The sequence below is a fragment of the Bufo bufo genome, chromosome 2 (genome assembly GCF_905171765.1).
Source record: "Bufo bufo chromosome 2, aBufBuf1.1, whole genome shotgun sequence".
Classification (NCBI taxonomy): domain Eukaryota; kingdom Metazoa; phylum Chordata; class Amphibia; order Anura; family Bufonidae; genus Bufo; species Bufo bufo.
The window spans coordinates 417891153-417908870 of record NC_053390.1 but is presented as its reverse complement, the minus strand read 5'-3'; the positions used below and the strand labels follow the sequence as shown (position 1 = coordinate 417908870).

The window sequence follows — 17718 nt, the reverse complement described above, 5'->3', positions numbered from 1 at the left end:
GTTTTAAAGTTATTGCCACATAAAGTGACATGTCAGATTTGCTAAAAATGGCCTGGTCCTTAAGGTGAAAAATGGCAGGGTCCTTAAGGGGTTAACAAGTGCTATTAGAAAGTACAACTTGTCCCACAAAACATAAGCCTTCATAAGACTATGTGATTGGAAAAATAAATCATTATGGCTCTAGGAAGCTGGGGAGTGAAACCCAAACACGAAAACAGAAAATCTAAGGTTTAGTAGATTTGATTATGTAATTGTTTACATCATGTACATCTTACATTGCTCGGCTATTTCTTCTGGTCCCATAGAGAATGAATAGGGCGGCAAAGTGCATGCTTGGCCTGTCACATCAGAGAAACCGGTCCCCCCATTCTCGGGTATTAGGTTTTTTGACTGAGCCAATCAGTACTTTATTATACTGTATATTAATGATTTTAAACCTGACCAGCTTTGAAGTGCTGTATTCTCTTCAAACAGCTGATTGGCGGGGGTGACGGGAGTCAGACCCTTATCGATATTGATAACCTATCCTAGAGAAAGGTCATCCATATAGGAAACTGGCCAACCCCTTTAACTCACATGGATTATTGGCTGCAATAAAGGGTTATTCTCATCTGGACAATTATGGCATATCCAGAGTTGGTACCCTCAACTATCTCAACAACAGGGTCCCATCTCGTGGCCGCAGCAAATGGAGAGGTGGTTGCGTATGCGCATTGTATGGGTGTTCCAAAAATAGCCGAGTAAGCACCCTCAGCTGTTTTCGGCACTCCCATAAAACTGGGAGGACTGTGCATGCGAAACCACCTCTCCATTCACCGCTGCAACGAGATGGGGCCACAGGTTCCACCTCAGTATAGGCCATAAATGTCTATATGAGAATAACCCTGTAATGCAGACCCGGTAGCGTTTACCTTCATAGATTCAGAGTAGAGGGTATACTCTCTCAGTACTGGCAGGAAATCTTCTGTCATATCTTCAGTAAGCTCCTCCAATGCTGTACTGCAGTTTCCGATGCAAGCAGACACTCCCTCCAGCGGTTCACGCAGCTCTCCTTCTAGGGCACTCCAAGTAGAATAGACTGGGCCATACTCTCGAAGCTCCACCAGATATTCTGAAATAGGACCTTAAGTCAATCAGAGACTACTAAGTAACGATTGTTAATACAAACAACATTAAAGTCAAAAGACGGCAAGATTAACACAAGCTTTAGAAGAAGTTTAACAGTTTTCTTTACATTAACAAACAATATTGGGGGATATTAAGACTGGCATCTAATATGCCAGTCCTAAATTGATGAGCGCGCTTCTTAATAATTTTGCACATCTTGGGCTGTCCTAAAAACAGGAAATAAAGTCCATGCCTTCCATGAACGGGTATAGATTTGCGCAGGACCGTTGTTTTAGTCCGCATCTGATTCACATTTTTTACAGGTCAGTCCCATTCACTTCAATAGGGCCGCAAAAGATGTGGACAACACGGTCCGCATCAGTATGTCGTTCCGTGGCACCTGCAAAAAAAAAAAAAATAGAACATGTCCTATTCATGTGCGTATTACAGACAAGGATAGGTCAGTTCTATTATGGGCCGGACGTTCCGTTCCACAAAATGCAGAATGCACAAGCCCAGTATCCATGTTTTGCAGACCCGCAGTCTGCGGACTGCAAAAACGGTTACGGCCGTGTGCAAAGCCCTAACTCTGTTCAGAAACTTGCAAGATAGCCCTGTCCTCCTTTCAAAAGTGCTGACAGGTGAGAAAGGGTACAAATTGTGTTGCTAATATGGCGGGCCTCAGACTTTGCTCCTTTAATGCAAAAAAAATATATAAAAAACTGGCACAAAGCTGTTGATAAGGCAATGCTTACATTCTGCAACCAATAAAAACATAAGCCAACCTGCCCTACATGTTTGCCAGTGTACACAGGGTAGGTTATCACCACAAAAAAACATGTGGGCTCACAATCCTGGCACGAAGAGCATACTGAAACCAAATAGTAATACTTTAAAAGGATCACAAAGTAGTAAGGATGCATTTCACAGTAGGTGGATTTTCAGTGCGGGTTTCACACTGAAAATCTGCAGCACACTACACTATAGATTGGAAAAAAAGGTGTCCTTTTGTAAAATAATATTCTAGCCAGTATATTGTAAATTGGGCAAAAGGAATGTAAATGTTGGAAGAGGATATTCAATAAGCCAGATCTTTTTTCAGTTGCACAAATATTCTAAAATAAAACCTAAAAACAACCCAGATGCTGACTGACTGTGTACAGTATGTGTTGCTGATAGGGAAAGAGACCTGGCAGAACCTTTTCTCCTAGAAGAACAAAAGGATCAGGCAAAAGAAAAATCCAGACAGTCAGAAGCTCCTCATACACATTAGACTGCAAGCCCAAACCAATGTCCCTAGTGGGTCTGACAGAATATACAATAATGTGTATGAGGGTCTTCAAGGGGTTGTCCAAGTTATTTTTTTGTTCTTTGTATGTTTCTATCTAAGCAAATGTAAAAGATTTTCAATTCACTGCCTCTGTGCACCGAACGTCACTGTGAAGACTGTGCTGGTTGGAGAGACAGGCCATGCCCCCTGCACTGTCCGATATGTTGGCTAAGTTGTCTGCCTCGTGTCTACCCTCCCACTGGATTCTTCAGAAAAGTTTAACCCATTCTACTATCAGCAGCACAGAATCAGGTCTGGAGGCTCTGCCTCAGGTACTGAGCAGCTACAGGGTTTCCTCTTCTCCAAGCACTGAGGAGGCAAATGCTGTGCTCAGAATCTTCCCTCCCCCTCACCCTGCAAACACAGAGCTGACAGACTCTGTACTGTTCTGCGGGCTGTGAGGAAGTGTCTGCAGAGCATTGCACAAGAACAGGTAGGGGGAAGATCCTGTGTGCATCAGCAATGACCCTGTACTGTACAGCTGGTATCCCAGCAGTCAGACTGCAGACAGGGCAGCAATTTTTTTTACTCCCTTTGCAAAGCAGGGGGAGGGAAAGGCAGTCTTTGTTGACACCCACAAATATTCATGAGAAAAACCTCAGAGATTGTTGTTACACACCCCACAGCTCTGCAACTGCAGGTCAACAAAGGGCCATATTATATTATATATACATACACACACAAAAAAATTTTGCCTAACACTTGCTTAGCTTATGTATATATTGCTGACCATCAGATTTAAAATGCCATTTTTTTTTTTTATAAAGCTCGACAAAGCTCTTAAAGAAGACCTTTTGCCGGTCAATCGCTATATGTAAATGCAGTTCTTCACCTCCACTGAACGAGCAGCCGACTGTCGGGAAGGAACGCTTCATTCCCAACAATTGGCTGTTGGATTGGAGCGTCTAAACCCGCTTTAAGAATAAGTTGCAATAAGCTGTATGTTCACAGAGTTAGTTTTATCCATATAAGGCTACTTTCACACTCGCGTTTTGGCTTTCCGTTTGTGAGATCCGTTCAGGGCTCTCACAAGCGATCCAAAACAGATCAGTTTTGCCCTAATGCATTCTGAATAGAAAAGGATCCGCTCAGAATGCATCAGTTGGCCTCCTATCAGTCTTCACTCCGCTCTGGAAGCGGACACCAAAACACTGCTTGCAGCGTTTTGCTGTCCGCTTGACGAAACTGAGCCAAACGGTTCCGCCCTGGCACACAATGCAAGTCAATAGGGATGGATATGTTTTCTCTCACACAATAGAAAACGGATCAGTCTTCCATTGACTTTCAATGGATTTAATGAGGGATCTGTCTTGGCTATGTTACAGATAATACAAACAGATCCGTTCATGACCGATGCATGCGTTTGTATTATTGTAACGGATCAGTTTTTGCAGATCCATGACGGATCCGCCAAAAACGCGAGTGTGAAAGTAGCCTAAAACAAAATCATCAATTAAGAAGATAAGATTACTTAGATCACAGATAAAAGAAAAGAACATACCTACTTCCTCCTTGATAATGCGTTGTGCTATCCTGTCAATGGTTCCAAGTTTCAGTGCAAATGTGTCCAAATACTCTGTAATTGCTGAAAATTCCATAGGTCGATTTTTCAGTTTGTAACCACTTGTCACATATCGTACAGACTCCCCCATCTTGGAAAGCAAAGTGGCACCCTGCTTTTTGTGGCTGTTCAGATCCTAGAGGGGCCCAAAATTAAACTGGGTTTACTAAAGACTTACTCTTAAGCATTTAACTTGAGCGATAAAATGGTACATCATCTCAGCTTGTAAAATAGTGCAATGATGTTACAGAAAAGTATTCACTCAGGCTATCCTTTCTATGACCTTAGTGCGCTAGGCAGCTGAAGGCATCTGTGTTCGCTCTATGTTCATATGTGCCTGCATTGCTGAGAAAAAAAAAAAAAGTTGTAATATATGCAAATGAGCCTTTAGGAGCAACGGGGGTGTTACTGTTACACCTAGAGGCTCTGCTTTCTCTACAACTGCCGCACCCTCTGCACTTTGACAGGGCCAGGCAATGAAAATATCATCACACCTGGCCCTGTCAAAGTGGAGAGGGCATGGCAGTTTCAGAAAGAGGAGAGCCTTGAGGTGTAACAGCGTGTGACGATCTGTAGTTCTACTTTACCCCAATTTGATAAATCTCCCCCATAATCATGACAAGTGCTCTAATTTCCTATTACTGTTTACTGTTGTAACTGGGATAATGACTAGCAAGATTGGAGGTTTTCTTCAGTGCACACTTTACCAAATGTATGCATGACTGGAGCAGGAGGTCCAGGGTGACAAATATGAGCATATTGCCCATATGTAGGGTCCTTAGGGAACATTGTGGACGATTTACAAACTGGCATGCTACTCACTGAGCAAGGGTACAAATGGTAAATTAATTGGCACCAGGAAAAAATACAACTTGCCCTACAAAAGAAAAAGGCCTCAAATAACTATGAACAGAAGAGTAAAAAAAAGTTATGGCTGGGGAGGAAAATAAGTAAAAATGAAAAAAGAATTAAAAAGGTTTAAAGATAAAAAAGACATTATTATTTATTATTAAAGCGCCATTCATTCCATGGCGCTGTACATATGAAGAGGGGTATACATACATAATACAGACAATTGCAATAAGCACAAACACGACAAATTACAAACAGAAGGAGAGAGGAAACTGCACACGAGGGCTTACAAAACATGTAGCTTATTCAATTATATGGGTCAGTGTCAGACTGGGGATTCTTGGGAGGAACCATAAGAGCAAATCATTCTAAGAGCCCAACCTCCATCTATACAGAACAGGTGCATGTTCACTGGGGAATGAGGCTGTCTTCTTTTGGAAGGGTGGTATACAATTGTCTCCTTAAAACCAAGGAGTCTGAGTGCTGAGATCCACACTGAACGTTGATGAAGATGAACTGGAGACAGGCACATACAATTTCGGAGTCCGTCTTCAGCAACGAGGAGAGACAGAGCTCTGTGTGAGCGCTTTGTTCTCCTTATCAGTCGGGGTCTCAACACAGAGCAAAAACTTTGATATGTCATTATTATTTTTTATTTTTTTAAAGGATAGTTACTGGAGTCTTTGCCATGGATTTGCAAAAATCACAGAGAAACTGCAATTAAACAGATTCAATCACAAAGTGTGAATAAAACCATGGAGAATTTTCATGACTAGCAACAAAATTTTTCTTTTTTGAAAAAGCTAACCTTAGCAGTAAGAAAAACATTGAAGTGTTCATTGAAGGAGAGTACTGGATGGTCTGCAATCCTTTTGAGGAACTTGTCCAAAGCCCTTCTCCTGGTCTCCACAAACTCTTCTGAAAAACGATCTACAACACCTTTAACAACAAATTTCTCTGGAAGAGGCTGAAAAGAAAACACAAACCATATCTGGGTATGGCAAACTGTTTTACGGACTATGAACCACTATAAAGTTTAAATGAGGCCTTTAAATCATTATATCAATTAAAGGCCCAAAAACTCAAATCTTTCAGTAAAAAGGCCTAGTAATAGAAATATGCACAGGTTTTTATTGAGTAAGCATAAAGCAAGTTTATGTCCCAATGTAAGCAACTTCCAGCATATTCCCACTGAGTGCAGAAATGATGTTTCTCCGGCATAGCACCACCGCTGTCCAGGCGCTCTGAATGTCCTGAAATTAAGTCCCAATCACTTGAAAAGGGGCGAGATGCAGTTTTCTACACCGCTCCTGAATCATTCATGCAGCTGTTCCAGATTGCTAGAATACTGACTACTGCACAACTATCAGTATTTTATAGGGGAATGACTGTTTAAAATGGATTTCTGGGTATAAGCTGGGTAGGGATGACCTACTGTGGTCTTGGAGGGGGCAGGCCTTCCGTTTCTAGAAGCCGAGTTGCCCATGCTCAAACTAATGAGGAATGTGTGGTCCAAAATCAAAAAGGTGAGGGGAATAGTGGAGATCTGTGAACTCGCGCCATTGTGGAATAACTCTCTCCTTCCGGAGTTTCTTGCCATCCCGGGACTGCAGTCCTGGAGGGACAGAGGAATCCTGAGGGTAGGAGATTTAGTTGATGATGGAGTTTTTAAAGCCTTTGTGGACATGCAGAAGGAATTTACATTGGCTAGGACGCAATTCTACCAATACTTGCAGATCCGGCATGCATATGATACTATGAAAAGGAGATGAGAGAGGGAATCGGTGGGCCAGGTAGTTAAACTAGATGCTGCTCAGAAACACATTCTTGAGGGCAGGGATAGTCGGGGAATGATTTCTATATTGTATGCTATGCTATTGGATAAATTTTTGGCCCTTCACCCGCTGTCGAGAATGAAGAGGTGGAAGTTGGACTTGGGGGCCATTACAGATGATATGTGGAACGATATATTGGAGGCGGTTCCGTTGGTTTCTCTCAGTGAACAAGGGAAATTATTAAAGTTTGTTGATTTTTCCTGTATAACTAAAAGGGGTAATTCTTGTAACAAACATACCTAATGGGCCAAGAGTCGTCTATATGTACAAAAAAATTACATATTGGCTGTAAAGCCTTTTTGTCATATTTCTGCAATAAAAACAATCTGATTATAAAATGGATTTCTGGGATTTAAAGGGGTTGTCCAATATCTTAAAGTTATTCGCATAAAGCAAAAAAAAGAAAAAGAAAGAATAAGACACTAACCTATTCACAGAAGCTCCGTTCCAGCGACAACCCAGCTGCCTCCAGTCCCCTGTAGACTGAAGTTTGACATACCGTTTGTTATCACGTGCACTGGTGCATTCATTCACTGCCACAGGGACCAGAGGCAGCGGAGACGAGACCTTCGGCACTAAAACAGGGAGCTGCTGAATAGGTGTGTGGCTTTGTTTCTTTTAAGCTAGTCATTTTCAGGGCCATTTTTAAAATTGCTTGGAAGGGAGAGGGGTTGGACAACCCCTTTAAAATATTGATGACCTATCGTTCAACTGAATTAGGGCTTGTTCACACGACCGTGCCTTTTTTGCGGTCTGCAAATTGCGGATCCGCAGAAAACAGATGCTGCCTGTGTGCCTTCTGCAATTTGCGGAACAGAACAGGAGGCCCATTATAGAAATGCCTATTCTTGTCCGCAAAACAGGAAAGAATAGGACAGGACTCATCATTTTTGCGGGACCACGGGACAGAGCAACGGATGCGGATCCATTGAAATGAATGGTTCTGTATACGGACCGTATGAGGAACGCAGAAAACGGCCCGTATACGAAACACAAAAATACAGTTGCAAGAAAAAGTATGTGAACCCTTTGGAATGATATGGAATTTAAGTAGCCAAAAAAAAAAATAGTGACAGAAGCCCTTTAAATCCAAGGGTTCACATACTTTTTCCACCTGCACTGTGAATGTTTACAATAAAAACATGGTAACATTTAATTCTTTGTGTGTTATTAGTTTAAGCAGACTGTGATCGTCTATTGTTGTGACTTAGATGAAGATCAGATCACATTTTATGACCAATTTGTGCAGAAATCCCTTATAACCATGTTATAAAGGGAAAATAATAATGGACGGGTCTCCATCCAGATCGTGTCCTAGCAACCGTGAGAGAAAATCGCACCGGATCCACACTTGCTTGCGGATGCTAGCTATTTTCACGCAGCCCCCTTCACTTCTATGGGGCCTGCGTTGCGTGGAAAACGCACTAAGAGGAGCATACTGCAATTTTCAGGCAACGCACAAGTGACGCGTGAAAATCACCGCTCATCTGCACAGCCCCATAGAAATGAATGGGTCCGGATTCAGTGCAGGTGCAATGCGTTCACCTCACGCATTGCACCCGCGCGGAAATCTCGCCCGTGTGAAAGGGGCCTTTCCGGCCCCTAACAGTGTATGCCACAGCTTTCTTTTGTTTGTATTTTATTCCTTTTATTTCTTTTGTTTGTATATTATTTCTTTTGTTTCTTTTTATTCATATGCAATTTATCAAGTTTGAGCACTAGGGGGCCAGACTGAGTCCTTGGAACACTGCCTTGGTAATGCTCCTGTGCTCTGCACACTCTCCCCTTCCCTTGATTGACAAGGATAGACATTAAACATGGTGAGGGCAGAAGCAGCAGATGCAATTATGCTTCTCGTATCTTTGACCCTCACCTCTGGCTCAAACTTTGCCTTTACACTGAGAAACAAATATTGAACTTGATATGTATGAGTATTATTAAAGAAATAAAATTCATCCCAGAGCTGTGTCTTAGTATGATATATACGCCACTTACAGCCTGGCAGGTATAGCTTTACTTGCATCAGGCCATTGTGCCATACACATAAGATATTAATTTGAATAAACTTATGTCATGTGAATGTGAATTATGTGAATGGAGGGAGAAAAAAGTAACTGAAGAAAAGATTTAGGATTCTCTTCTGGGATTTGAACCCGAGATCCTCTATATGGAAGGTAGAACACTTACCGCCAGGCTATAGCCCTACCAATTTGAGAATAATTCTCTATGCTTATAAAGCTAATACATATTATTAGTTTCTTCACAGGCATACTGTATATTGTATATGGCTTTATTCACACGTCAGTGATTTCCATCAGTGATTGTGAGCCAAAACCAGGTGCGGCTCTAAACACAGAACAGGAGCAGATCTTTCCCTTATACCTCATCTCTGTGGAGGCTCCCATCCTGGTTGTGGCTCACAATCACTGATGGAAATCAGTGATTCAACTGACGTGTGAATGAGGCTTATAAAGGCATATACATTTTTTCTTCACTTAATTTTTATAGTTCAAGATTTGTTTCTCAATGTGAAGGCAAAGTTTGAGCCAGAGCGGAGTGTCATAGATATGAGAAGCATGACTCCATCTGCTGCTTCTGCCCTCACCGTGCTTGGTCTAGCCCTGTCAATCAAGGGGAGGGAGCGCGTTTAGAGCACAGGGGTGTTATAAAAGCAGTGCTCCAAGGACTCACTCCAGCCCACTGGTGCTTAAACGTGATCTCTTGGATATGAATAAAAATGTAGATCTGTGCAGCTGTTTAAGGGTACTTAAACATTAGCGGCAGGGGAGTCCGGCAGGCTGTTCCGGCGGGTGAACAGCCTGTCGGATCCATCCTGCCGCTAGTTAACGTGTGCCCCCGGACTGCCGCTCCGTCCCCATTGACTATAAAGGGGGCGGGGGCAGAGTTCCGGCGGCAGCACGGCGAGAGGCAGCCGGACTAAAAGTACGACACGCAGTAATTTTAGTCCGGCTGCCTTCTGCTGTGCGCTGCCATCAGAACTTCGTCCCCATTATAGTCAATGGGGACCGAGCGGCAGTCCGGGGGCACACGTGAACTAGCAGCAGGACGGATCCGACAGGCTGTTCACCTGCCAGACTCCCCTGCCGCTAGTGTGAAACTAGCTTAACATACAGACAAAAGAAAAGTATTGTTTTAATCAACACGAACAACCCTACAAAGCAGAATGCTTGGTTTAATAGGGTTGATCATGCTAACAGAGGCTCTTGAAAGACTTCTGTATTTAATCCTGTCAGCAGCAGAATACTACCTACGGGAATGAAGTGAGTGGGCTGGGTTTCTTCAAGTTTATTCCGTAACCAATCAAAATCCTGGTACCTTCTTCGTATGGAATACTCAGGGAGGTCAAATTCTGATCTTGTGGTCTGTAAAAAAAAAATATATATATATAAAAAAATAAAAGAAATCTGCTCAATTTATATATAAGTGGAATACTAGGTGGTTTCCTTTATCGCAGTGGTTATCCAGTTGAAAGAGCCCAATTACGTTTGACTGGTGTGGTCATTACCACCTTTTCTAATCTCACTACCATCACAATAATAAGATATGTATCTTCCTTTTTACAAATAATAGTAATGAGAAAAAAATATACTTGTCTGCATATCTCTTCTGAGAGCTTTAAAAACAAGTTAACTTTTTGCATTCCAATTAACTTATTTTTTCAATCTTTCCAGTAACAGTCTGTCCCTTGGCTGCTTCACGTGATATTTTATTTGCTTCAGTTATGGCATGCTCCCCTCTGCATTATCGGGTTGCTCCCTGTGTTTAACCTCTCAGAAGCCACATCTGAGGGGTTAAACTGCTGGGAATAGAGTTCTCTCTAATCTGAGCAGTAACAGCAGGGTACCAGCTGGATTAAACAGGTGGCCCCTGCAAGTGATGGGGTTAACCAATACAAGTTAGAAACAGTAAAAAAAAGAAATATATATATTAAAAATGACCCCTACCATTTTGATGCTGCTCTTCACTTCCTGGTCTTGGCTTGATATGCGGGAAATGCCAGGAAAGACTTACTCAGCCGATCACTCACCCTTGGAAGCAACCCGCCTCAGCCTGTGATTGGTGGAGCAGGCCTTCCATGGCATTTTCGTCATGTAGAGGCAAGATCATGAAGTGAAAAGAATTAGTGACCGGAACAGCCGCAGACCATGGAAGGGAGCAATGATTCTTTTTATTTTGAACCCGTCACATACAATGGGGGCATATCGCTAGGATATGCCCCCATTGTCCGATTGGTGCGGGTCCCACCTCTGGGACCCACACCTATAACGAGAACGGAGCGGGGAGAGCTGTGGCTCCCAGGCGCTGCTCCCATATTAGTAAATGGGAGCGCACCGCGCACGCGTGGCCCCTGCTCCCATTCATTTCTATGGAACATACGGAAATAGCAGAGCTCGGCTATTTTCGGTAGCCCCATAGAAATGAATAGAGGGCGGCTGTGCATGCACAGTGTGCTCTCCATTCATTTCTTCGCTCCGTTCTCATTGTAGGTGCGGGTCCCAGAGGTGGGACCCGCACCTATCAGACAATGGGGGCATATCCTAGCAGTGTGACCTCATTGTCCGAGATGGCAAAACCCCTTTAAAGTTACATTTAAGACCAGTTTAAACAGGCTTTAGATATAGGAGGAGGCAGGGACCTCATGAATATCGTGATTAGTGTTGTACTGTGTTTTCTTTATTGAGAATCCCATTATACTGTTTAAATAGGACTCCCTGCATCTCATGTTTAATCATAAAACCAAGGATTATTACAACGCAAAGAAGTGCAGCCAGCTGTTAAATAAAAGGATGTTTTAAAGGAGATGTGCAACTTTTGGGTGTTTTGTCAGACCTGAGGAGGAAAACATACTTACCTGTTTCCCAGCTCGTTCACAGACCTGCTCCTCTTGCGTCACGTGACTATTTGTCATGACGCAAAGGGAGCAATTCACCACTGTGGCCAGCGATTGGCTGCAGTGGTGTCAAACAGGAAGTTTACGTCCACAGGGCTCAGCGTAGCAGCCGAGGCCGGGGAGGGAAGGAGCTGGTAGCCAGCAATAGGAAGCAGGTAAGTATGCATCCCTTCACAGTACAGCACAGGGGTAGGGTGTTGCCAAACCCCCCCCCCCCCTTCCCAGGTGCACAACCCCTTTAATGCATCTCTTTCTTGAATATCATCCCTGTTACACAAGGGGTTGTCACATGGGTAACTCACAATCGAGTGCAAATGCTTACTTCTTCTGCTGATGCATTGACAAGGATTACGCTCATGGAATAATCCCAGTTACATAGTTAAATAGTTAATACGGTTAAAAAAAAAAAGATATAAGTCCATCAAGTTCACAGTTCTTACAGTAAAGAAGTTTTGACGCTTCTGGAGACTGAACTTTTTCTTCTCCAGTCGGAGGCAGTGCCCCGTGTCTTTTGAGGGCATTTTACATGGAACAGCTTTTCACCGTACTTTTTGTATGGCCCATTTATATACTTGTACAGGTTAATCATGTCCCCCCTTAGACGTCTCTTCTCAAGACTAAATAAATTCAATTATTTTAATCTTTCTTCATAACTAAGACCCTCCATGCCCCTTATCATTTTAGTCGCTCTCCTCTGTACTTTTTTCAGCTGCAGTGCGTCCTTTCTATGGATTGGTGCCCAGAACTGAACTGCATATTCCAGATGAGGCCGCACCAACGCTTTGTAAAGTGGTAATATTACATCCCTGCCCCAATATCCTGGTGGCCTTAGGAGCAGCTGATTGACATTGTGTGCTGTAATCTACCATCCACAAGGACACCCAAATCCTTCTCTATAAGTGACTCTCCCAGTGTTACATCACCTAGGACATATGATGCCCATTACTACCAAGATGCATAACAGTTGTTTTCAGCTGATACAGGAAACAACTTTGGATCTTTCATCTTCTGTGGTCAGTAGACCATCAAGAAAGTTAAGGACCTTTTGCACAGGGCGAATATTTAATATTATTCGAAAGGTCGCAAGCTCACTTGTCATTGATCAAATTTTTTACTGTGAAATCCCCAAGTGGAAACATAGAACAAGTACAAAGATGAAAACACAAGTCATCTGTTAAGCGACAAAAACATTGAAATAAATGACTATGAACTTAATCAGTGCTCATTTCATCAATTTATTTTCAAACATAAAAGGACTCAATCACTTTTGGAAGATATTTTATATTTGTAATTTTATAGTAGGTGGACCTGACTTCAGGACCAGCGCTGTACATGTACGGTGGGTGCAGGAGCTGCGCCTGCCCGATCAGTGGCACGGATCCGGCAGTTACTGATAGCCGGGCCCCTGCTGCATACACCGGCATACGTGAAAACAACGATGCCAGTGTATTAACCCCTTGTATGCCACGGTAAAAACTGACCGCGGCATGCAGAGGCTATGCTATACGGTGCCCTCCGCATCTCCATCGGGTCCCCGCGCTACAGCCAGGCTGCTCTCAGTGAGTTTACAGAGAATCCGTCATCTGACATATTCTCTGTAACTCCTCCTTGCTCCACACGGGAGCACGCACTGTAACACACAGCTGACACTCTGCTTGAAACGTCCGACACTGATGTTGGCATGTTAAACGGCCAAGTGAAAAAAAGTTAAATAAATAAAATAAAAAACATACTTTATCCGCACATATAATTGGTTAATAATAATAATAAATAATAATAATAATAAAAAAATAAAAAATACTAAATATGTTTTGTATCGCCATGTGCGTAACAACCTGATCTATAAAAGGATCATGTTACTTTCCCCGCACGGTGAACACCATATAAAAAAACTATGATTTAATTAAATTTTTGCCCACCTCACTTCCCCCAAAAAAATGGTATAAGAGTCATATGTACCCAAAGTTAGCACCAAACAGTCACCTCATTCTGCAAAAAATTAGCCCCTACCTACAACAATCGCCCCAAAAAATAAAAAAAATATAGCTTTCAGAAAATGGAGACACAAAAACATGATATTTTTTTTCAAAAATGCTTTTATTGTATAAAATAAAATTTTTATTTTTTTTTAAATGCACATTTTAGGTATCGCCGTGTCCATAATGACCTGCTCTATAAAAATATCATGCGATCTAACCCTTCTGGTGAATGTAATACCAAGCGATCAAAAAGTCATATGTGCCCCAAAATGGTACAAATCAAACAGTCATCTCATCATGCAAAAAATGAGACCCTACCTAAGACAATCGTCCATAAAATAAAATAGAAAATGGCTTTCAGAAAATGGAGACACAAACATGATTTTTTCTCAAAAATTCTTTTATTGTGTAAATCCAAAAAAGTTTAATAAAAAAAAATAGACATATTAGGTATTGCCACATCGTTACGACCTGCTCTATAAAAATATATCACATTATCTACTCTGTCAAGGGAACATTGTAAAAAACAAAAAATAAAAACTCTGCCAGAACAGCCATTTTTTGGTTACCTTTAAAAAATGCCAGCACTCTCACAAAGTGAAAAGAAAAACACTTCACCCCTGTGGTCGCAACTACGGATGAGCGAACTTGTGTTTCAAGTTTGGCATACAAGGTTCAGGTACAGGTTATATAAAAAAAAAAAAAATCTGTTGATGGATTCTGCTACCACGAACCATAACGGGTACGCGGATGTGTGAATGGACCCTTCGTTATGGTCCGGACCCATTCATTTTCAAAATAGAAACAAAATAGAGCATGTCCTATTCTTGTCCGCAGCCACGGACAAGAATAGGCATTTCTATCATAGTGCCGGCCATGTGCGGTCCGCAAAATGCGGAACGCACACACAAAGAGGAGAAGAAAAACTGCTGCACTTCCAATGTGGTGAAAGAAAAATGAAGTCCTTTATTCACCCGTGCAACGTTTCAGTCCACTTACTGGCACAGTTTTCAAGCCGGGGAAAACGGTCCCAGTAAGCGGACTGAAAAGTCGCACGGGTGAATAAAGGACTTCATTTTTCTTTCACCACATTGGAAGTGCTGCAGTTTTTCTTCTCTTTGTATATACTAGGACAGTTGGTTGCGTCTGTACTCCTGGCACTCCAGATTTAAGTAACGGTTAGTGCTGCCTTGGACTTCTTTCATATATCTGTACTGTCATTTATCAAACAGGTGTAAAGTAGAACTGGCTTAGTTGCCCACAGAAACCAATCAGATTCCACCTTTCATTTTTCACAGCTTCATTGGAAAATGAAAGGATGAATCTGATAGATTGTTATGAGCAACTAAGCCAGTTCTACTTTGCACTAGTTTTGATAAATCTACCCCACTGTGTACTTATATGTGTACATAGCATCTTACTACCAAGTTACTTGCAAGTTCCAGCAGTATGTATGCAATTGGTCTATAGCTGTGCTATGTAACAGGATGTGGGGGCGGGGCAGCAGGGCTGTGCTGGTGCATGTGAAATCCACAGGAACGCCCAGAGATTCTCACAGGAGATGACAGTATTTCTGAGTGCAGTTGAAGCAAAGCTGATACCAATAAACAAACAAGTGCAATTTTATTATGTGGTGCATTAGACCTCTTTCACACAGCCGTAGTGCCCCCGTGGCAGTATTGTGGGTCGCATACGGCGGTTCCGCAATACACGGGGAACCGGCTGTGTGCATTCCACATCACGGATGCGGACCCATTCACTTGAATGGGTCCGCAAATCCAGAGATACGGTGCGGAAGCATGGAACAGAACCCCACAGAAGCACTACGGAGTGCTTACGTGGGGTTCCGATCTGTGCTTCCGTTCCGCCAAAAAAAAAAATAGAACTTGTTCTATCTTTTTGCGGAACGGACAGATCACGGACCCATTCAAGTTGACGAACGTTGAACGGAACCAATACGTTCGTGTGAAAGAGGCCTAACAGTAAGATATGGGGTTATTGATTTTTAGTGCACAAAAGGTGTCCATAGCTTTTAAGGTGAAAAATGTCAGGGTCCTGAAGGGGTTAATGGAAACCTGTCAGGACATGTGAGCACCCCTGCCCTCCTACCACTAATTGACAGCCCTATTACCTTGCATAGAGAGATGGAGGTCAGTAGTCAGCGGATAGGCGGGGTGAGCCCCCATATGAAGAATACTATGGACTCCTGCTTCATAGCACTGGAGGTGCACCAAAACAAATATGAGTTAGTCCATAACACAGATTACAGAAAAAAGGTCTGCAATCTGCGGGTCTGACACTACCGCATATTGAGCAGCAAAAATGCCCTGACAGGTTCCATTTAATAACTACAGTACAAAATTCTCAGGAAAAAACAGAACTTTATTTTTCAGCACCTATGGAAAATGTAATAAACCTGAAGAGAGCAAAGAACAGTGAGGAACAATACTAATACACTTATTCTGTGGTTTACCTTGGTCATAACCCGGTAGGTTATATAGGTTTCCATAGTGCACACGTGTTTCTTTGGGTCATCAACTGTAACAAATAGGTCCCTTGTCTCGCCGTCCATGTCATCATCTAGCTGCAGCCTGTTAAGAAGTGAGGATGAAGAAGCTGGGCTTGAGGTGTCCGCAGGGGTACCATTTGGCAAACTAAGGTCCTATGGCAGGAAAAAAATATATATATAAGGATATGTATTAGTGTGCGTTTTAAGTGTGGTCCATCACTATTTACATAATTTAATAACGGCTATGTATACATTAAAGCAAAAAGGTGTAACATTATAAAATTTATTATTAACACTACTACTAATGATAATAATACTAATACAGTCTAGACTTCGTTCACATCACCGTTCAGCCTTTCCGTTCTCCTGCTCCGTTTAGGGGCAGGAAAACAGAAAGGACGGATTCAGCACATAACTGAACCTAACGGAGCCCTTAGGACCCCATAGACTATAATGGGGTCCGTTATGTTTCCGCTCAGAAGATTTTTGTCCTGCATGCACAACTTTTGTCTCCGCTCCAAAATCATCTTCTGAGCGTTATAGTCTATGGCAGCGGTGGGGAACCATTTTGCTGCCAAGGGCCATTTGGATATTTGTAACATCATTCGGGGGCCATACAAAATTCTCAATAAAAATTTTTTACTGCTGTATTTGGTCAAACATATAATTGACTTAGGGATAAGTTACAGAAATTGCACTTCAATTAAAATAATCTAGAGGGCTGTATTTTTGCAGCACAAAATAGCGCCTGCACTATATATATACAGTATATTACATACAATACAGGCGCCATATTGACCACACATAGCAGTCTAATTTTTAAGTTCAGAATGTTACTTATTTGACATTAATGGCAGGAAGCTAAACCCAGGGGGTCCAGAGAGGGGTTCACCCAGCTTTCACTCTCCCTGCCTCTTTCTTCGCAACTGTCCCTGCCTTTGTCCCTTTCTCAGCAAAATATCTGCCCCCACCTCCATCAGCCTGAAATCAGCCTCCTATCAGACCCCCCAGGCCTACATCAGCCTCAGATCAGACTCCCATCAGACCTCTAAGCCTCAGATTAGACCCCAATCAGACCCTTCCTAGCTTCAGATCAGACTCCCATCAGACCCCCAGCCTCAGACCAGACCCGGATCAGACGCCCAGCCTCAGATCAGCCCCCATCAGACCCCCCAGGGTCAGATCAGCCCCTATAAGACCCCCCAGCCTCAGATCAGACCTTCATAATACCCTCCCTAGCCTCAGATCAGCCCCCATCAGACCCTCCCCAGCCTCAGATCAGCCCCCATCAGCCCCCCTAGTCTCAGATCAGACCCCTATCAAACCCCAGCCTCAGATCAGACACCCCCAGCCTCAGATCAGACCCTCCCAAGCCTCAGATCAGACCCCCATCAGACCCTCCCCACCCTCCTTTAGCCTCAGATCAGCCCCAATCAGACATCAGATCAGATACTGTATTTAAGATAAACAAATAAACTTACCTCTCCAGCTCCGTACGGCGCTGCCTCTTGGCAGATTCACTTACCCTCCCTGTTCTTCTTCCTGCCGCACTATATTGTCACCTCACACCGCACAGCGTCAGGTCATAGTGCACGTCTACGTGCACTGCGTCCTGACGCTGGATGTGTCAGGA

The 17718-nt window shown here is 42.8% G+C and overlaps 1 protein-coding gene across 2 annotated transcripts in view; it reads right to left on the bottom strand.

Annotated features, from left to right (window-relative positions):
- Positions 1 to 17718, bottom strand: part of SNX30 (sorting nexin family member 30) — an 80885-nt gene that overhangs the window by 15401 nt on the left and 47766 nt on the right. The window contains exons 2-6 of one of the 2 annotated variants that reach the window (XM_040417320.1): positions 16050 to 16238; positions 9958 to 10068; positions 5659 to 5817; positions 3939 to 4134; positions 912 to 1123 (exon numbers count right to left, since the gene is read on the bottom strand). In XM_040417320.1, coding sequence (XP_040273254.1) covers positions 912 to 1123; positions 3939 to 4134; positions 5659 to 5817; positions 9958 to 10068; positions 16050 to 16238 — 867 coding nt within the window. The remainder of the gene's footprint in view (positions 1 to 911; positions 1124 to 3938; positions 4135 to 5658; positions 5818 to 9957; positions 10069 to 16049; positions 16239 to 17718) is intronic. The other variant, XM_040417321.1, reaches the window with a different exon arrangement.